The 22356-nt window shown below is 45.4% G+C and overlaps 1 protein-coding gene across 1 annotated transcript in view; it reads right to left on the bottom strand.

Moving 5' to 3' along the window:
- CACNA1F (calcium voltage-gated channel subunit alpha1 F) overlaps positions 1–22356 on the bottom strand; it is a 167712-nt gene that overhangs the window by 116419 nt on the left and 28937 nt on the right. The window contains exons 5-10 of the mRNA XM_040322711.1: positions 22121–22263; positions 17373–17525; positions 11271–11467; positions 7455–7558; positions 6731–6891; positions 2401–2481 (exon numbers count right to left, since the gene is read on the bottom strand). Coding sequence (XP_040178645.1) covers positions 2401–2481; positions 6731–6891; positions 7455–7558; positions 11271–11467; positions 17373–17525; positions 22121–22263 — 839 coding nt within the window. The remainder of the gene's footprint in view (positions 1–2400; positions 2482–6730; positions 6892–7454; positions 7559–11270; positions 11468–17372; positions 17526–22120; positions 22264–22356) is intronic.

Below are 22356 nucleotides of genomic sequence, written 5' to 3'. Positions count from 1 at the left end.
ACCAATGTAAGGGACATTCTTCTCACTGATCACCAATGTAAGGGACATTCTTCTCACTGATCACCAATGTAAGGGACATTCTTCTCACTGATCACCAATGTAAGGGACATTCTTCTCACTGATCACCAATGTAAGGGACATTCTTCTCACTGATCACCAATGTAAGGGACATTCTTCCCACTGATCACCAATGTAAGGAACATTCTTCTCACTGATCACCAATGTAAGGGACATTCTTCCCTCTGATCACCAATGTAAGGAACATTCTTCCCACTGATCACCAATGTAAGGGACATTCTTCCCACTGATCACCAATGTAAGGGACATTCTTCCCACTGATCACCAATGTAAGGGACATTCTTCTCACTGATCACCAATGTAAGGAACATTCTTCTCACTGATCACCAATGTAAGGGACATTCTTCTCACTGATCACCAATGTAAGGGACATTCTTCTCACTGATCACCAATGTAAGGAACATTCTTCTCACTGATCACCAATGTAAGGAACATTCTTCTCACTGATCACCAATGTAAGGAACATTCTTCCCACTGATCACCAATGTAAGGATCATTCTTCTCACTGATCACCAATGTAAGGAACATTCTTCTCACTGATCACCAATGTAAGGAACATTCTTCCAACTGATCACCAATGTAAGGATCATTCTTCCCACTGATCACCAATGTAAGGGACATTCTTCTCACTGATCACCAATGTAAGGGACATTCTTCTCACTGATCACCAATGTAAGGATCATTCTTCTCACTGATCACCAATGTAAGGATCATTCTTCCCACTGATCACCAATGTAAGGAACATTCTTCCCACTGATCACCAATGTAAGGAACATTCTTCTCACTGATCACCAATGTAAGGGACATTCTTCTCACTGATCACCAATGTAAGGAACATTCTTCTCACTGATCACCAATGTAAGGAACATTCTTCTCACTGTTCACCAATGTAAGGAACATTCTTCACACTGATCACCAATGTAAGGGACATTCTTCTCACTGATCACCAATGTAAGGAACATTCTTCTCACTGATCACCAATGTAAGGAACATTCTTCTCACTGATCACCAATGTAAGGAACATTCTTCTCACTGATCACCAATGTAAGGGACATTCTTCTCACTGATCACCAATGTAAGGGACATTCTTCTCACTGATCACCAATGTAAGGGACATTCTTCCCACTGATCACCAATGTAAGGGACATTCTTCTCACTGATCACCAATGTAAGGATCATTCTTCTCACTGATCACCAATGTAAGGATCATTCTTCCCACTGATCACCAATGTAAGGAACATTCTTCCCACTGATCACCAATGTAAGGAACATTCTTCTCACTGATCACCAATGTAAGGGACATTCTTCTCACTGATCACCAATGTAAGGGACATTCTTCTCACTGATCACCAATGTAAGGGACATTCTTCCCACTGATCACCAATGTAAGGGACATTCTTCCCACTGATCACCAATGTAAGGAACATTCTTCCCACTGATCACCAATGTAAGGAACATTCTTCCCACTGATCACCAATGTAAGGAACATTCTTCTCACTGATCACCAATGTAAGGAACATTCTTCTCACTGACCATCACACTAACGTATCATGAGTTCTAGAAACGGTAATTTTTTACAGGGGTTCTATGAGACCGGAACATTATTTCAATGGTTCCTCTGTGTTGAAAAGGTTGAAAGGCTGTCCTAGAGCCTTAACTCTCAGGTTTACTTTATGTTTATCCATCATTATAAAATCAGGTCAACCCAAATCTGTTATTTCAGTTTAAAGCGGAAGTAAACCCATCCACAAAACTGTTTCATTTACGGCACGTGACGGAAATGTAACACTCCCATTGGTTGTGCTCTCAACCAAACTGTCAACCATCCAATGGCTGGTGTCATAACTAGTCACATGTGCAGCATGATGGCAGTTATCGATTAAAATGAGGCAAAGATGGTAGCTTCCTTGGTTGAAAATGATAGGGTGGTTTACTTCCACTTAGAAAGCTTGATGGCTATTTGTATTAAATGCAGGCTTTCAATGTCTTCTCTGGCATCTGATGGCAAGATTCACCCACCAAAACTCAAATTTCTTCCCCATGTGTCATAACAAAGCCAAGCTGAGAAGTCACATCCACCATTGTCCACCACTAAACATATTAATCCAAGCTCTATCTGCTCTGGTTACTTTCATAATCATTTCCTTATTTTTTTCCCCATGACTACATCTAAAATCTAGAGCTATTCGGCAATACACCACATCACAGATTATGGTAGGGATCACAAACTACATAGGGAAGACGGTTTGTGAAAACCAATGGAAAGACACCACACACTGGTCACAGGCCACAAATCACAGAGTACACAAGCCATAGAATTACTGTGGGCTTCTGAGGAATGGTTAGGATGCATTAACCACTGGAGTTTTCCCTTCCTCCTGCCAGTCAGGTCGGCCAACGTGACTCCTGTACGTAAGAGACAGACAGACATTGCACGGGACAGACAGACATCATACACAAGAAATACAAGTGATGCTGAACGTAAGATGGTCTTACGATGGAGTGGTACACAAAGGTACAAGAAGAGAAGAAACCATTTGTAGACATTATACGGTTATATGACTGAGTGGACACAAGGTACAATACCTGAGAAACCATTGGAGACATCATACGGTTAAATGATTGAGTAGACATGACGTACAAGAAGAGAAGAAACCATTTGTAGACATTATACGGTTATATGACTGAGTGGACACAAGGTACAAGACCTGAGAAACCATTGGAGACATCATACGGTTAAATGATTGTGTAGACATGACGTACAAGAAGAGAAGAAACCATTTGGAGACATTATACGGTTATATGACTGAGTGGACACAAGGTACAAGAACCGATTGTAACGGAATGGCCTGTGATACCCAGAGACTTTTGAAGGATGGGGGGTACTCCTGTGCCAGCTTCACCAATGACTCTTGGGTCTAGGGTCATCCTATGTCCAATAGGGGCATAGGATGACTGAGAAATGATATCTCGGATTACATGAGATGGGACAGTAATGATAATTCATGTATTGCAGGATATCTTGAAATATTACAGGTGGTTAATTCTGACCCCAACAGGTCAATAGGAGAATGACTCATTCATGTGGGGACACATACTGTTGAGGTGTTAATTAAGTCTGGCTCCTAAGATATTTCATTGTGTGAAAGTCTATTGATGATAGATGTGTTGGGGGTTGGCAGTCTGAAAGGTCAGATGGCTGACTTTTCAGCTGTAGCGGATTAGCATGTCAATTAGTCTACAAAGGAATGTGTATTGTGTATAAGGTGAGAATAGCTTATCGCGGAGTCAGAACGTCTGGGTAAATGACTAGTAATTAGTTCATGTAGATTATCTGAATGTCATTATCTAAAGCTACGGCCCACATGCGGCCCGCGGAGGACTTGTAACCGGCCCACCCGACCCTGACAGGCAACGCCGGTTACACTGCAGGTTGTAACACAGCGATCCCGCTGTGTCACGGAGATGACAGTGTTAACAGTTCGGGCGCGCTGTGATAAATGTCCCGCCCTCCTCCTCCTAGACTAGCTTGTGTGATAGATCGAGTGTTCTGTCTGTCACACGAGCTGGTCAAGGAGGAGAAGGGAGGGACTTATTTGACTCACTGAACTGCAACTCCATTTATAACATTTGTATTGTGTGTTTTTTCTGGATTTTTGGTTGATATTCAGTCTTTATCATATAAAATACACCGATGATAAAAATGATAGACCCTTCATTTCTTTGTAAGTGGGCAACACTTACACAATCTTTAGAGGATCCAATCATTATTTTCCCACTGTAACTACAGTTAGGTCCATATCCTGTATATTTGAACACAGGCACAATTTTCATACTTTTGGCTCTGTAGGCCACCAGAATAAAATTAAAACGAAACAATCCAAATGAAATTGAAGTAAAGACTTTCAGCTTTCATTCAAGGGGTTGAAGTACAAATTTTAGGAACTGTAACCATTTTTATACAAAGCCCCCCCCCCCCCTCCCATTTTTAGGGGCTCAAATGTAATTGGACAAATGAAAATAATCATAAATAAAATGCAATTTATTTTATATTTTGTTGAGAATCCTTTACTGGCAATGACTGCCTGAAGTCTGGAACCCATGGACATCACCGAAGGCTTTCTGAGGCTTTGCCGGGCTCTAACTGCAGCAGCGGTCTTCAGTTGTTCTTTGTTTGTGGCTCTTTATGCCTTTAGTTTTGCAGTTCAGCAAGTGAAATGCTCAATTGGGTTGAGATCAGGTGATTGACTCGGGCCGTTGCAGAATATTCCACTTCTTTTCCTTCAAAAGCTCCTGGGTTGTTTTCGCAGTATGTTTTGGATCATTGTCTAGCTGTAGTGTGAAGCGCCGTCCAACCATTGGCTGAATCTGGGCTGACAGTATATCTCTAAAAACACTGCAGAATTCATCCGGCTGCTTCTGTCCTCTGTCACATCATCAATAACCACCAATGACCCAGTGCAACTGGAAGCCATTTATGCCCATGCCGTCACACTGCAAGCTCCACCATGTGACCACAGATGACGTTGTGTGCTTTCGATCATGAGCTGTTCCAAGCCTTCTCCACATGTTAATTTTCCCGTCATTCTGGTACAGAATGATCTTAGTTTCAACCGTCCAAAGAATGTTTTTCCAGAACTGGTCTGACTTTTTTAGATGTTTTTGGCAAAGTCTAATCTGGCTTTTCTATTCTTCAGGCTTATGAATGGTTTGCACCTTGTGGAGAACCCTCTGTATTTGCTCTCGTGGAGTCTTCTCTTGATTGTAGACTTTAACAATGATACACCCACCTCCTGGAGAGTGTCCTTCACTTGTCTCCACCTCCAGGAGAGTGTCCTTCACTTGTCTCCACCTCCAGGAGAGTGTTCTTCACTTGTCTCCACCTCCTGTAGAGTGTCCTTCACTTGTCTCCACCTCCTGGAGAGTGTCCTTCACTTGTCTCCACCTCCAGGAGAGTGTCCTTCACTTGTCTCCACCTCCAGGAGAGTGCCCTTCACTTGTCTCCACCTCCAGGAGAGTGCCCTTCACTTGTCTCCACCTCCAGGAGAGTGCCCTTCACTTGTCTCCACCTCCTGGAGAGTGTCCTTCACTCGTCTCCACCTCCTGGAGAGTGTCCTTCACTCGTCTCCACCTCCAGGAGAGTGTCCTTCACTCGTCTCCACCTCCAGGAGAGTGTCCTTCACTCGTCTCCACCTCCAGGAGAGTGTCCTTCACTCGTCTCCACCTCCTGGAGAGTGTCCTTCACTCCTTCACTCGTCTCCACCTTCACTTGTCTCCACCTCCAGGAGAGTGTCCTTTACTTGTCTCCACCTCCTGGAGAGTGTCCTTCACTTGTCTCCACCTCCTGGAGAGTGCCTTTCACTTGTCTGGATGTTGTGAATGGAGTTTTTCTTTACCATAGAGAGGATCCTGCCATCATCCACCACTGTTGTCTTCCGTGGACTTCCAGGACTTTTTATGTGGCTGAGCTCACCAGTGCGTTCTTCTTTCCTCAGATTGTACCAAGCTGTTGATTTGGCCACTCCTAATGTTGCTGCTATCTCTCTGATGGATTGGTTTCATTTTTGAAGCCTTACCATGGCCTGTTTCACTTTAATGGACAGCTCCTTTGAACTCATGATGTAGGTTCACATGAGTGCAAGTGATTCCAAATGCAAATACCACACTTAGAATCAACTCCAGACCTTTTATTTGCTTAATTGATGAACAAATAACGAAGGAGTAACCCACACCTGGCCATGAATCAGCTTTTGATTGTCCAATTACTTTTGGACTCTTGAAAAAGGGGGGGGGGGGCTATTCTTAGGAGCTGTAATGCCTAAACCCTTCCTCCGATTTGGATGTACATACCCTCAAATTAAACCTGAGAGAGTGTACATTCAGCACATATCCGTTATATAACTATATCTTTAATATGCTTTGGTAAATACCTGAAAAAAATCTAAGATTGTGCCTGTGTCCAAACATATATGGAACTAGCTGTCCCTCCTTACATCACAGTCCCCCCTTACATCACAGTCCCCTCTTACATCACAATCCTCTCTTACGTCACAATCCCCTCTTACGTCACAATCCCCTCTTACGTCACAGTCCCCCCTTACGTCACAGTCCCCCCTTACGTCACAGTCAGCCCTTACGTCACAGTCAGCCCTTACGTCACAGTCAGCCCTTACGTCACAGTCCTCCCTTACGTCACAGTCCCCCCTTACGTCACAGTCCCCCCTTACGTCACAGTCCCCCCTTACGACACAGTCCCCCCTTACGACACAGTGCCCTCCTACGTCACAGTCCTCCCTTACGTCACAGTCCTCCCTTACGCCACAGTCCCCCCTTACGTCACAGTCCCCCCTTACATCACAGTCTCCTCTATCATCACAGTCCCCCCTTACATCACAGTCCCCCCTTATATCACAGTCCACCCTTATACCACAGTCTCCCCTTACATCACAGTCCCCTCTTACATCAGAAGGCTGGATAAAACCATGCAGTGGGCCCGATTTGGCCCGCGGGCTGCAGTTTGGAGATCCCTGGTTTAGTAGATAAGTAATAAGCATAGTAGCGTTGCTCCAAGTTTGAGAACAAAGATAGAATTGGTATAGATTCATCATCACCTCCACTGTACTGTAGGTCTGTTCTGCTGTACGATACTCACGGTTGTGTCTTTCTTCTCTATCTTCTCCTTCCGGTTCGATGTCCTCAGCTTGGGTGATCCAGTCTAAATAACCCTTCATATCTTCCTCCATTTGCTGCTTCTCCCTCAGTTTCTGGAAGTCGCCCCGGGCTTTGGCCTTCTCTCTTTCCTTAGAGAACTCACTGACCATAAAAAAAAATTAAATGGAGGGTTACAGATATCAAAAAAGAATCCAAAGACATTGCATCCTGCCTACCAGCTTAAAGAAAACAACAACAGGAAAGTCATTCTTCAATGAAGACATATTTTAAAGTGGAAGTAAACCCTCCTTTAATTTTCAGCCAAGGAAGCGGCCATTTTTGGCCTCTGTTTAATCTTCACCTGGCATGATGCTGCACATGTGATCAGTTATGGCACCAGCCATTGGGTGGTTTGACAGTTTGATTGGCAGCACAAGCAAATGTGACAGCCAGCAATCCCCGGCATGCCGGGAATGTAACTGTTTCCCGGAAAAACGTTAAGTCAATGGGTTTACTTCCACTTAAATGTATTTTTCAAGTGTAGATCGGTTTCACAGCACTGGCAGTTGCGGGGAGAGAGGGCAACCGGAGTCCATTCTTATTAATTTGAGCTACATAACAGGAGGGGTAAAAAATCCAGGAACAGAGACATAGGTGGGTTTCATGCCTTTAGTAAATCACCCACTTATCTTGTATTTGTGAGCCCACTGCAGGAGATCTCTTACCCACTCAAGACACCCAACACAAGGTTTAAGACGAAGAACGATCCAAAAATAACCAAGCTGACAAAGTAAACCCAGGGGAGTTCATAGCCCATGGCGTCCTGCATCTGAAAAACACAGAAGAGTAAAATGTCAATGATATAAAGCTGGTAACACGTCCTTGTTTCATTCTAGACTCACACTGCAGGACTTCCTTATGGGCACAACTACTAAGGAGGCTCCAAGGCCGACAATAGCCATATAAATCATGCTCCTGAGTGGTGTAAATTGAATTGCAAAACTGAGGTGGATCACCATAGTGGTGTGCAGTGGTCGTGCATTCTCTGTAGTTTATGGTGGAGGTTACAGCTCATGTCTGGGTATACAGAATTAACCATGATATTGGCTATGGTTTCTCAACCAGGGTCCCTCCAGAGGTTGCTAGGGGTTCCTTGAGTAATGAGCAATTTCCCACTGGCACCATTTATCTTTTTTGCTATCTGTATGGGGGGGAATTCCTCCCAATGCCCACAAGCGTAAGGAACATTCTTCCTCAACCAGGGTTTCCTTAGAGGTTGCCAGGGGTTCCTTTAACAATGAGCAATTTCTGCCTCTCAGATAAGTTCTTCCCCAACCAGGGTTCCATGGAACCCAAAAGGTTCCCTCAGGTTGCTAAGGATTCCTTGATTGACAACCAATTTCTGCCTCTCAGAAAAGTTTTTCCCCAACCAGGGTTCCATGGAACCCAAAAGGTTCCCTCGGGTTGCTAAGGATTCCTTGATCGACAACCAATTTCTGCCTCTCAGATAAGTTCTTCCCCAACCAGGGTTCCATGGAACCCAAAGGTTCCCTCGGGTTGCTAAGGATTCCTTGATTGACAACCAATTTCTGCCTCTCAGATAAGTTCTTCCCCAACCAGGGTTCCATGGAACCCAAAGGTTCCCTCGGGTTGCTAAGGATTCCTTGATCGACAACCAATTTCTGCCTCTCAGATAAGTTCTTCCCCAACCAGGGTTCCATGGAACCCAAAGGTTCCCTCGGGTTGCTAAGGATTCCTTGATCGACAACCAATTTCTGCCTCTCAGATAAGTTCCCACTAACATCATTGATCATTTTGGTTATCTGTAAGGGGGTAATTCTTCCCAATGCCCACAAGTGTAAGGAACATTCTTCCCCAATCAGGGTTCCATGGAATCCATAGGTTCTCTCAGGTTGTTAGGGATTCCTTGATCAACAAGCAATTTCTGCCTCTCAGATAAGTTCCCCCTGGCACCATTATTCATTTTAGCTATCTGTAAGGGGGCAATTCTTCCCAATGCCCAGAAGTGTAAAAAAAACCTTCTTCACCAACCAGGGTTCCCTTAGAAGTTGCCAGGGGTTCCTTGATCAATGAGCAATTTCTGCCTCTCAGATAAGTTCCCACTGGCACCATTGATCATTTTAGCTATCTGTAAGGGGGTAATTCTTTCCAATGCCCACAAGTGTAAGGAAAATTGGGCCAGATTCAGGTAGAAGTGCAGCGGCGTAACGTATCGTAGATACGTTACACCGCCGCAAGTTTTCATCGCAAGTGCCTGATTCACAAAGCACTTGCGATGAAAACTACGCCGGCGGCCTCCGGCGTAAGCCCGCGTAATTTAGATGGGCGTGTGCCATTTAAATTAGGCGCGCTCCCACGCCGGACCTACTGCGCATGCTCCGTTTCGTAACTCCCGCCTCGCTTTGCGCGAAGTGACGTAATTTTTTCGAACGGCGACGCGCGTAGCATAATTCCGTATTCCCGGACGTGTTACGCAAACGACGTGAAATTTTAAATTTCGACGCGGGAACGACGGCCATACTTTATACAGCACATACGTGTGCTGTGTAAAGTTAGGGCACCCAAAACGACGACTAAATTTGCGACGGGAAACTAGACTAGCAGCGACGTAGCGAACGCGAAAAACCGTCGTGGATCGCCGTAACTCCTAATTTGCATACCCGACGCTGGTTTACGGCACAAACTCCCCCCAGCGGCGGCCGCGGTACTGCATCCTAAGATCCGACAGTGTAAAACAATTACACCTGTCGGATCTTAGGGCTATCTATGCGTAACTGATTCTATGAATCAGTCGCATAGATACTCTGAGAGATACGACGGCGTATCTGAGATACTCCGTCGTATCTCCGCTGTGAATCTGGCCCATTCTTCCCAAACCAGGGTTCCATGAAACCCAAAGGTTCCCTCAGGTTGCCAGGGGTTACTTGATCAATTAGCAATTTCTGCCTCTCAGACAAGTTCCTACTGATACAGATCACTAAAATGATCAATGGTAAGGGGGTAATTCTTCCCAATGCCCACAAGTATAAGGAAGATTCTTCCCCAGCTAGGGTTCCCTTAGAGGTCACCAGGGGTTCCTTGATCAACAACCAATTGCTTCCCCTCAGATAAGTTCCCACTGACACCATTGATCATTTTAGCTATCTGTAAGGGGGGAATTCTTACCAATGCCCACAAGTGTAAGGGACATTCTTCTCCAACCAGGGTTCCATGAAACCCAAAGGTTCCCTCAGGTTGCCAGGGGTTCCTAGATCAATAAGATCAATAAGCAATGTGAGCCTTCATTATTAGCAGGGGGTTCCCTGAGACTGGAAAGTTATTTCAAAGGTTCCTCTGTGTTGAAAAGGTTGAGAAAAGCTGATGTAGAGGGTTTGAGGTTCAGATGTTCATCTTTACCACGCCTTTCTTTTTTTTTTTTACCCTTTTTTTGTATTTTACATTTGCAATTAAGAATACATAGGTAGATTCAGGTAGAAAGGAATAAACTTATGGCGGCGTAGCTTAGCGTGTTTAGGCTACGCCGCCGTAAGTTAGCTAGGCAAGTACATGATTTTCAATGTACTTGCCTGCTAATATACGGCAGCGTAGCCTAAAGCGGGCGGGCGTAAGGGCGCCGAATTCAAATGTGTGGAAGAGAGGCGTGTTTAATGCTAATAAGGCTTGACCTTACGTTTTTGACGATTTTTTGTTACTGTGCATGCGCCGGGCACCTACATTTCCCAGTGTGCATTGTAGCTAATTACGCTGCACGGGCCTATTGATTTTGACGTGGACGTAAACGACGTAAATCCCGATTCATGGACGACTTACGCAAACGACGTAAAAAAATTAGAATTTCGACGCGGGAACGGCGGCCATACTTGACATTACTATTCCACTAGGGCCTAGCTCTAACTTTACGCGGCCTATCTCTTACGTAAACGGCGTAAAAGTACTGCGTCGGCCGGGCGTACGTTTGTGAATCGGCGTATCTCCTCATTTACATATTCTACGCCGACCGCAATAGAAGCGCCACCTAGCGGCCATCCAAAATATTGCAATCTAAGATAGGACGGCGCAAGCCGTCGTATCTTAGATATGTTTAAGCGTATCTCTGTTTGAGAATACACTTAAACTTAGGACAGCGTAGATTCGGAGTTAGGTCGACTTATCTACTGATAAGCCGGCCTAACTCTTACTGAATCTACCTAACATTCTTTAAAAAAATCTACCCCACCCTTTCAAAAATATAATTATTTCGACCATAAAGATATTGGCGGCACATTTTGTTGAGATGACCCTAAAACATGATAATATTAGATCCTGGTGTAAATCCTCTCTCTCGGGACTCTTCTCCGGCATCTTGCGTCTCTTTCTATCCACGTATCTAGCAGTTTCCATAGGAATTAAATCACAACCTGGAAGGCCGATGATTACACGGGGAGCGGCGGGGTATAAAAGGAACGAGAGGCGGTGGACAGGGAATGAAGGCGCGGCGTTAGGATTAACATTCCGTACAAATCTCTGATAACAAATCTCACCCAGTACAGAACATCTGTCCAGCCCTCCATAGTGATGCACTGGAAGACGGTCAGCATGGCGAAAAAGAAATTGTCGAAGTTGGTGATGCCGCCGTTGGGTCCCTCCCACTTGCCGCGGCACTCTGTGCTGTTCAAATGACATTCCCTTCCGTGGCCGGAGAAAGCGCAGGGCGCAGGCTCTTCCTCTGAGACAAGGTCTGTGATTGGTAGATAAAACAAAGAACAAATTTGTCGTTCTGAAAAGCGGAGGTCTACAGTAGGAACTTGCATTTATATCTGGCCCTCTGGCCCTCCCTTCAGTCTTCCACATTCGTACCGGCTCCTCTTCTGTACTCAGGCCAGCTGATAAGACAGTACAGCCGGTGATCTGACGATATGGTTCCGGATATCGCAATGGTTCCTGTAAGGACTGCGCAGGCGCAATCCTTGCCGAAGGAAATCTCCGAACCTTGGCCGGCATCCAGGGCGGCATCCTCGGACGGCTCGCTCCGCTCGCTCGGCCTCCTGGCTCTTTTTTTTTAACATCTTCCAATCCACGGGGATGTTAAGGAATGAGCCTGGATGCCGGCCGAGGTTCGGAGATTTCCGTCGGCAAGGATTGCGCCTTAGCAGTCTTTACAGGAACCATCTGGATAGGGGAACCTTAACGACAAGTCACCGGCCCTCCTGTACTGGGCCCGAGCCCCATCAGTACAAAAGGGGGCCGGGCCCCATTAGTACAAAAGGGGGGGGGCCAAGCAAGAGGCGTTGCTAGGTGGGTGCGGGGGGTGCGGTCCGCACCGGGTGACACCCGCTAGAGGGGTGACACCATCCCGTTTTTTTTTTGTTTTTTTTTAGCTGACATGCCCAGCCTGCCCTGTGCAATCCCAGCCTGCCCTGTACCACCCCAGCCTGCTCTGTGCCACCCCAGCCTGCCCTGTACCACCCCAGCCTGCCCTGTACCACCCAGCTTGCCCTGTACCACCCCAACCTGCCCTGTACCACCCCAGCCTGCCCTGTACCACCCCAAACAGCCCTATACCACCCCAGCCTGCCCTGTACCACCCCAGCCTGCCCTGCACCACCCAGCCTGCCCTGTACCACCACAGCCTGCCCTGTACCACCCCAAACTTTCCCATGCCACCCAACTTGCCCTGTGCCACCCTAACTTGCCCTATACCACCCCAACCTGCCCAATGCCACCCAACTTGCCCTATGCCACCCTAACTTGCACTATACCACCCCAACCTGCCCTGTACCACCCTAACTTGCCCTATACCACCCCAACCTGCCCTATGCAACCCTAACTTGCCCTATACCACCCCAAACTACCCTATATCACATGTCCTATACCACCTTAACCTGTGATATACCACCCCACTACACCAACCTGCCACTATAGCACTCTATACTACCCTAACCTGCCACTATACTGCCCTATACTATCATTTACATTGGCTGGTTTGGGGTGTGCCCCATGCCTGTGCTTGGTGCTGGGCAGCCTAGACAGAGGGGGGGGGTGACACCATGTTTTACCGCACCGGGTGACACCAACCCTAGTGACGCCACTGGCCCAAGCCCCATTAGTACAAAAGGAGGGCGCCCGGGCACCTGTTGAGCAGGAGGTCTTGCTGTACTTATTGCAAACACCGATCCTCAGTCCCTCATCTGCCTCCTTATGCGGTGCTGCCAGCGCTCCTCCTCTTCTTTCCCCCTCCGGCTGCACTGCAGTGGGATTGGTTCTAGCACATGCGCCCCTTCCATTTGCTGTCCGCCCCCCCCCTGTGTGCCCCTTTTTTTTAGCAGCTTCCCTCCCCCCCTCTCCTGCCGGTAGGCTGCATCAGGCACACAGAGGGATATTTCAAGATGGAGAGGGGAAGAGGGGGGCCAGTAAATGACATATTCTAGAATGAACACAGCGAGCGATCTGTACAAATCACTCCATTGTGTCCATTCATCAGTGAAGCATAGTAAACTGTGTTATGATGAATATAAATGATTAACTCTCTACCACACATGAAACACCAATCGTTGACCCCTGTTGGTTTTTAAACAAAATTAACACTAGGCACCTGCCTACAAGCATTCTTGTTGGGGTGTAACCACTTGCCGACCGTGCTATAGCTGAATGACGGCTACAGCGCAGTCGGCTACTGAGATGTCGCCGTATGACGGCATCCCATGTTCCGTGTCCTTTGGACACTGCCAATCGCAGATTGGGGTAAAGAGCAAAATCAGCGGCTCTTTACCACGTGATCAGCTGTGTCCAATCACAGCGGATCATGGATGTAAACGGAAGCCGGTTATCAGCACTCTTTTCCCCACGCTGACAGCATGAGGAGAGGAGAACATGCCCACTGATAATCTGGGCACTGCAGTCCCAACAGTTCCCACCAGTGCTGCCAATGGGTGCTGCCAATCAGTGCCCACCAGTGCTGCCAATCAGTGCCCACCAGTGCTGTCAATCAGTGCCCACCAGTGCTGCCAATCAGTGCCTCATCAACAGTGTCACATATCAGTGACACCTACCAGTACCCATCAGTGCAGACCATCAATGCCCATCAGTGTAGACCATCAGTTCCCATCAGTGCTGCCAATCAGTGCCCACCAGTGCTGCCAATCAGTGCTGCCAATCAGTGCCCACCAGTTCTGCCAATCAGTGCCTCATCAACAGTGTCACATATCAGTGACACCTACCAGTACCCATCAGTGCAGACCATCAGTGCTTATCAGTGCAGACCATCAATGCCCATCAGTGCAGACCATCAATGCCCATCAGTGCAGACCATCAGTTCCCATCAGTGCCCATCAGTGCAGCCTATCAGTGCCCACCAGTGCAGACCATCAATGCCCATCAGTGCAGACCATCAATGCCCATCAGTGCAGACTATCAGTTCCCATCAGTGGTTATCAGTGCAGCCTATCAGTGCTCACCAGTGCAGACCATTAATGCCCATCAGTGCAGACCATCAATGCCCACCAGTGCAGACCATCAGTGCCCATTAGTGCAGACCATCAATGCCCACCAGTGCAGACCATCAATGCCCATCAGTGCAGACCATCAATGCCCATCAGTGCAGCCTATCAGTGCCCACCAGTGCAAACCATCAATTCCCATCAGTGCAGCCTCAACGGCGCACATCAGTGAAAGAGAAAAGTTACCCGTTTGTAAAAATTTTATAACTAACGAATTAAAAAAAATATATTTTTAAAAAAATTTCGGTCTTTATTCATTCATTTATCAAAAAAAAAAAAAAAAAGCCAGTGGTGATTAAATAGCACAAAAAGAAAGTTCTATTTCTGAGAAAAAGATGATTACAATTTTGTTTCGGTACAGTGTGGCATGACCGCGCAATCGTCATTCGAGCCGTGACAACCCCCCTAATCCACAAGTCTGGCCCCCTAATCTACATACGGGGCGCCGGACGCATGGATTTTAATAGGGTTTTTTTTTGTTGTAGCACATGATTAGAGCCTGATGCTCTAATTGGCCTAAAAAAAGGGGTGGGCTCGGGGCGCAGAGCACTGTGCCCCGAGCCCACCCAGTTGTGTGGCAATAGTGACTTGATATTTGCTATGGTCTTCCCCTGATTCTCCTCCCGGCCATTTAGGAAGTGGGTTCTGAGACCCGCTTGGCCAGGGAGTCTTAGGCATGGGCACAGTGAGGCATGGACACAGTGAGACACAGTAAGGCATGGGCACAGTGAGGCATGGACACAGTGAGACATGGGCACAGTGAGGCATGGGCACAGTGAGACACAGTGAGGCATGGGCACAGTGAGGCATGGACACAGTGAGGCATGGGCACAGTGAGGCATAGACACAGTGAGACACAGTGAGGCATGGGCACAGTGAGGCATGGACACAGTGAGACACAGTGAGGCATGGGCACAGTGAGGCATGGACACAGTGAGACATTGACACAGTGAGGCATGGGCACAGTGAGACACAGTGAGGCATGGACACAGTGAGGCCATGGGCACAGTGCGGCATGGGCACAGTGAGGTATGGACACAGTGAGGCATGGGCACAGTGAGACATAGTGAGGCATGGACACAGTGAGACATTGACACAGTGAAGCATGGGCACAGTGAGGCATGGGCACAGTGAGGCATGGGCACAGTGAGACACAGTGAAGCATGGACACAGTGAGGCATAGGCACAGTGAGACACAGTGGGGCATGGGCACAGTGAGGCACAGTGAGGCATGCAGATGGACACCCTAGGCTTATACTCGAGTCAATACGCTTTCTCAGTTGTTTGTGGTAAAATTAGGTGCCTCGGCTTATACTCGAGTATATACGGTAATATATTATATATACTGTATATTGTATGTTATAATAAAGTTATTAAGAACAACTTTTCTTCTTCAATCTGCAGCCGCTGGAGCTTTCCATACAATGGCAGCCTTGGGGCTTCTGTTAGGACAGGAAAACCCCCAGAAATGTCATTCGTGTGATTGGCTCACTGATTTTCCCAGATGTCCACACTAAGGTACAAGTCAGATTTTAGGCACCCCCTGCAACGGGAATTTCAGTTTTGTTTTTGACAGGTACCCGTCTCCACTTCCGGGAGACTTTGCCGTGGTGACGTTTCTTCGAAGTTCGGCCCCCCTCCTCCTTCTCCTCCTCCTCCTCCCTCCTCCTCCCCCTCCTCCTTCCTCCTCCCCCTCTCCTCCCTCCTCCTCCTCCTCCTTCTCCTCCCTCCTCCTCCTCCTCATCCTCCTCCTCCCCCTCCTCCTTCCTCCTCCCCCTTCTTCCTCCTCCCCCTCCCTCCTCCCCCCTCCTTCTTCCTCCCCCTCCTCCTTCCTCCTCCCCCTCCTTCTCCTTCCTCCTCCCCCCTCCTCCTTCCTCCTCCTCCTCCCCCCTCCTCCTTCCCCCTCCTCCTTCCTCCTCCTTCCCCCTCCTCCTTCCTCCTCCTTCCTCCTCCTCCTTCCTCCTCTGCCGCCAGGCCAGTTAGAAAGCGCAGCGCATGCGCAGTAGGTAAATGGCTGCAAAGCCAGAAAAGATTCCCTGCCCTTATCACAAATGGCGGCGGCAGCGGCACCCAAGAGCTGATCCGGAAATGGTCTGGGGTACGGAGATCACGGGATCCCGGGACAGGGGAGGGTCCTGATATTACAATGTAGCAAATGCAGGATTTGTAGCTTGGGGGGGGAGGGGGGGAGCAGAACTTCATTTTATAATCCCTGCAATGTCGATTGGTCACCCGGAGGGGGCGGAGGTGCTTCTTTAAATACGTTGTGCTAAAAAGGTGCGAAACATAAATGTCAGGGGCGCCTGTGCGCAGAAACATTGATTGCGCTTCACGTTACATAGGACAACGCACGCCAGAGGGGGATCAGTAGAGGGAGAAGAACGCACGCCGGAGGGAGGTCAGTAATTCTGTGCCCAATGTGTGCAGTTATTTGTGATGGCCTGTAGGGGGCTTGTAAACCGTTGCCTATGGAAAACATACGGTACTGAAGCTTTCTCCTTCATTGATGTGCGCTGATGAGGCAGCACTGATGGGTACTGAGGCGGCACTGATGAGGCGACACTGATGGGCACTGATAGGCAGCACTAATGGGCAGTACTGATAGGCAGCACTTATGGGCACTGATAGGCAGCACTAATGGGCAGTACTGATAGGCAGCACTGGTAATCTGTATTATTGTCCCTTGCCAGTTCCCGGCTCTCCTCTCCTCTCCTCATGCTGTCACAGTACGCGAGGAAAGGAATTGCCAACAACTGGCAATTTTTTTTTTTTTACATGTAATGACCTGTGATTGGACACAGCTGATCACATAGTAAAGGGCCGCTGTGGTTGGCCCTTTACTGCAATCCGCGATCAGCTGTGTCCGAAGAAGGGCGCGGTTCTGGGAGGACGTCCCTGGAGCCCCCTTGCAGAATGAGAGAGCCGCCCTGGCGCCGTCTCTCGGCCGTATCGCGGTAACGAGGCAGATAAAATGAACTTTTATGTGTTATTTTACTGATATGTTGTGTTTCATAAACTGTTGCGGTCGTATCATGTGACCATTTTATTCTACAGGGTCTCCGCTTTCAGAACATCTATAATGTTTTGGGGGGGAGGGGGTAACGTAATCTTCGGGCCTTAAAATGACGCGGGGCGTCCAAAACTTACCCGACCCAACGTAGAAACAGGTCTTGTGCATCCGGCCAATGAAGAGCTCCAGTCCAATGATGGCGTAAATAATGATGACGAACAAGACGAGGAGCGCGATGTGCAGCAGCGGGACCATGGCCTTCATGATGGAATTCAGAACAATGTGTAAGCCTGAAAACAACAATAACAATAAGCGCGGCGTAAAGCTGGGACACGTATCGCGTTTTCTCACGTTACACCCAAAAAAACGTAAATGTATTTTATTGGGATTTTATGTGAGAGACACAAAGTGTCACATAATTGTGAAGTGGAAGGAAAATGATACAGATAAATAAGTGAAAAGTGTGGGGGGGAGGGGCATTTGTATGGCGCCCCCCGGAGTCAATACTTTGTAGAACCCCCTTTCTCTACAAGTCTTTTTGGGGGTGTCTCTACCAGCTTTGCACATCTAGAGAGGGACATTTCTGCCCCATTCTTCTTCTTTGTAAAATATCTCAAGTTCTGTCAGATTGGATGGAGAGCGTCTGTGATCAGCAATTTTCAGGTCTTGCCACAGATTCTCAATGGGATTTAGGTCTGGACTGTGACTGGGCCATTCTAACACATGAATAGGCTTTGATCTAAACCATTCCATTGTAGCTCTGGCTGTACTTTAGGGTCGTTGTCCTGCTGGAAGGTGAACCTCCACCCCGGTCTCAAGTCTTTTGCAGACTCTAAGGCCCCGTACTCACGACCAAACATGTCTGCTGAAACTGGTCCGCAGACCAGTTTCAGCAGACATGTTTGGCCGTGTGTTGGCCCGAGCGGACCATTTTGGGACGGATCGGACAGGTTTCCAGCGGACAACTGTTTCCCGGACTTGTTTTAAAACAGTCCGCTGGAAACCTGTCCGCCCGGACATGTACGGTCGTCTGTACAGACCTACCGTACATGTCCTGCCGCCCGCATCCCTCGCATGCGTCGAATGACTTCGACGCATGCGTGGAAGCATATTTAAGGCGGCCCGCCCACGTCGCCGCGTCATTGTCGCGGCGACACCGCGTCATCGACGCGGCGACACCGCGGACACGCCCCGCGTAATGTTTACGCGCGGGCTTCTGTTCGATGGTGTGTATAGCCATCGAACAGAAGTCCCCGGGCAGTCCCCGGCCAGACATGTCCGATGGAAACGGTCTGCAGACCGTTTTCATCGGACATGTCCTGCCGTGAGTACAAGGCCTAACAGGTTTTCTTCTAAGATTGTCCTGTATTTGTCTCCATCCATCTTCCCATCAACTCTGACCAGCTTCCCTGTCCCTGCTGAAGAAAAGCATCCCCACCACATGATGCTGCCACCACCATGTTTCACAGTGGGGATGGTGTGTTCAGGGGGATGTGCAGTGTTAGTTTTCCCCACACATAGAACCGGATTCAGAAAGGAATTACGACTGCGTATCTCCAGATAGGCCTTCGTAAGTCCAAATGTGCGCCGTCGTATCTATATGCGTATTCTGGAAACCAGGTACGCCTGAATTTTCCCAAAATACGACCGACGTAAGTCTCCTACGCCGTTGTGTCTTGGGTGCATATTTACGCTGGCCACAAGGGGCGCTTCCGTAGATTTACGCGTCGAATATGCAAATGACCTAGATATGCCGATTCATGAATGTACGTACGCCCGTCGCAATTAGTTACGCCGTTTACGTAAGACATACTCCGGCGTAAAGATAAAGCAGGTCTCTAGGTGGCGCAGCCCATGCAAAGTATGTATGTCGGAACAAGCGTATCTTTTTACGTCGTTTGTGTAAGTCGTACGCGAATAGGGCTGTGCGTAAGTTACGTTCACGTCGTAGGCAGTGTTCGACGTATCTTAGGCATTCTATCCGACGCATGCGCACTGGGATACGTCCACGGATGGTTCAAAACTTCGTTTACGTGGGGTCATGTTTTATTTACATAAAACACACCCACCTCTTGACAATTTGAATTTGGCGCGCTTACGCCGGCACATTTACGCTACACCGCCGCAACTTACTTGCGTCCCCCTACGTGAATCTAGCCCATTGCGTTTTACTTTTAGACCAAAAAGTTGAATTTTGGTGTCATGTGACCAGAGCACCTTCCCCCACATGTTTGTGTGCTGATGAAAAAGACACAAGTGTAATCTCTTCTCTCCTGACGCGAGATAATAATAATAAGCGGGGGGGCCCTGGGGACCATCGGGCCCCTTACAGCTTACAGGTGTAATGCAAAAACATAAATTAAAAATAAATAGAAAAAAGTAAAAAACGGGAGGGGGGCCTGTAAGGGGCACTGGGGACCATCTGGCCCCTTACAGGTGTAATGCAAAAATAAATAAATAATTATAAAAAAAAATCCACTTTGGGTGGCATGTTGTAACCTGTATTGTTTGAAATGCAATAATAAAAAAATAATTTACAAAAAAAAATAATAATATAATAATAAAAAAATAAAAAAAAACAGGAGGAAGGGCCAGCCGAGCACCTTACAGGTGTAATGCAAAAAAAAAAAATTTAAATAAATAAAAAAAATGTTTTTATAATAAAAAAAAACAAAAAAACTGGAGGGGGGCAAGCCAGGCCTGTAAGGGGCCCTGGGGACCATCTGGCCCCTTACAGGTGTAATGCAAAAATAAATAAATAAATAATTATAAAAAAATCCATGTTGGGTGGCATGTTGTAACCTGTATTGTTTGAAATGCAATAATAAAAAAATAATTTTCAAAAAAAAAATAATAATAATAAAAAATAAAAAAACGGGAGGAAGGGCCAGCTTACAGGTGTAATGCAAACAAATTAAATATATATATATATATATATATATATATATATATATATATATATATATATATAAAAAAAACACAAGGTGTAATGCAAAAAAATAAAATAAAAAAAATATATATATTTTATATATATATATATATATATATATATATATATATATATATATATATATATATATAAAACGGGAGGAAGGGCCAGCCGAGCACCTTACAGGTGTAATGCAAAAAAAAAAAATAAAATATATATATATATTTTTTATATATAAAAAAAACAAAAAAAAACAAGGTGTAATAAAATAAAAAAATATATATATTTTTTATATATATATAAAAAAAAAAAAACGTGAGGAAGGGCCAGCCGAGCACCTTACAGGTGTAATGCAAAAAAAATTAAATAAAAGAAATATATATATTTTTTATAATAAAAAAAAAACTGGAGGGGGGCAAGCCAGGCCTGTAAGGGGCCCTGGGGACCATCTGGCCCCTTACAGGTGTAATGCAAAAATAAATAAATAAATAATTATAAAAAAATCCATGTTGGGTGGCATGTTGTAACCTGTATTGTTTGAAATGCAATAATAAAAAAATAATTTTCAAAAAAAAAATAATAATAATAAAAAATAAAAAAACGGGAGGAAGGGCCAGCTTACAGGTGTAATGCAAACAAATTAAATATATATATATATATATATATATATATATATATATATATATATATATATATATATATATATATATATATAAAAAACGGGAGGAAGGGCCAGCCGAGCACCTTACAGGTGTAATGCAAAAAAATAAAATAAAATATATATATATATTTTTTATATATAAAAAAAACAAAAAAAAACAAGGTGTAATAAAATAAAAAAATATATATATTTTTTATATATATATAAAAAAAAAAAACGTGAGGAAGGGCCAGCCGAGCACCTTACAGGTGTAATGCAAAAAAAATTAAATAAAAGAAATATATATATTTTTTATAATAAAAAAAAAACTGGAGGGGGGCAAGCCAGGCCTGTAAGGGGCCCTGGGGACCATCTGGCCCCTTACAGGTGTAATTCAAAAATAAATAAATAATTATAAAAAAAATCCACGTTGGGTGGCATGTTGTAACCTGAAATGCAATAATAAAAAAATAATTTACAAAAAATAATAATAATAATAATAAAAAAATAAAAAAACGGGAGGAAGGGCCAGCCGAGCACCTTACAGGTGTAATGCAAAAAATAAAAAATAAAAAAAATATATATATTTTTTATATATAAAAAAAAAAAACCAAAAAAAACAAGGTGTAATGCAAAAATAAAAAATAAAAAAAATATATATGTTTTTTTATATATAAAAAAAAAAAAACGGGAGGAAGGGCCAGCCAAGCACCTTACAGGTGTAATGCAAAAAATAAAAAATAAAAAAAATATATATATTTTTTATATATAAAAAAAAAAAAAAAAAAAAAAACAAGGTGTAATGCAAAAATAAAAAATAAAAAAAATATATATGTTTTTTTATATATAAAAAAAAAAAAACGGGAGGAAGGGCCAGCCAAGCACCTTACAGGTGTAATGCAAAAAAATTAAATAAAAAAAATATATATATTTTGTATATATATAAAAAAAAAAAAAACAAGGTGTAATGCAAAAAAATAAAATAAAAAAAAATATATGTTTTTTATATATAAAAAAAAAACGGGAGGAAGGGCCAGCCGAGCACCTTACAGGTGTAATGCAAAAAAATAAAATAAAATAAATATATATATATTTTATATATATATATATATATAAAAAAACAAGGTGTAATGCAAAAAATAAATAAACGGGAGGGGGGCCAGCCGGGCCCCTGGGGACATCGGGCCCCTTACAGGTGTAATGCCTGTACCCCCCTGATGGTGGCCCTGAAGGGGAAATTTGAGGGGTAGAGGATTTCATAGGAAAAATCATCCTGGAGGACACTTGCACTAGACATTGAAGCCGCTGATTCTTACTTGGGACGCCGGATACGAGTCGCAGAGGTCGTAGCACACGAAACGCTCTTAGCGCCTTCACATCAAAGCCGCCAGGCTTCCCGCTCATGTGATGAGCATCTCCTTGTTTGTGGGAAAACTGTTCCAGGATAACACTGAAAAGCCTGCAAGACATGACAGAACACATCACAACATCGCTACAAAAGGACAACTGACATTTTTTGGTCCATGACAACCAATCGGCTTCTCTTTTTCCA

This window comes from Rana temporaria, chromosome 9, assembly GCF_905171775.1.
Source record: "Rana temporaria chromosome 9, aRanTem1.1, whole genome shotgun sequence".
NCBI lineage: Eukaryota > Metazoa > Chordata > Amphibia > Anura > Ranidae > Rana > Rana temporaria.
This window is presented reverse-complemented; position numbering and strand designations above follow the sequence as displayed.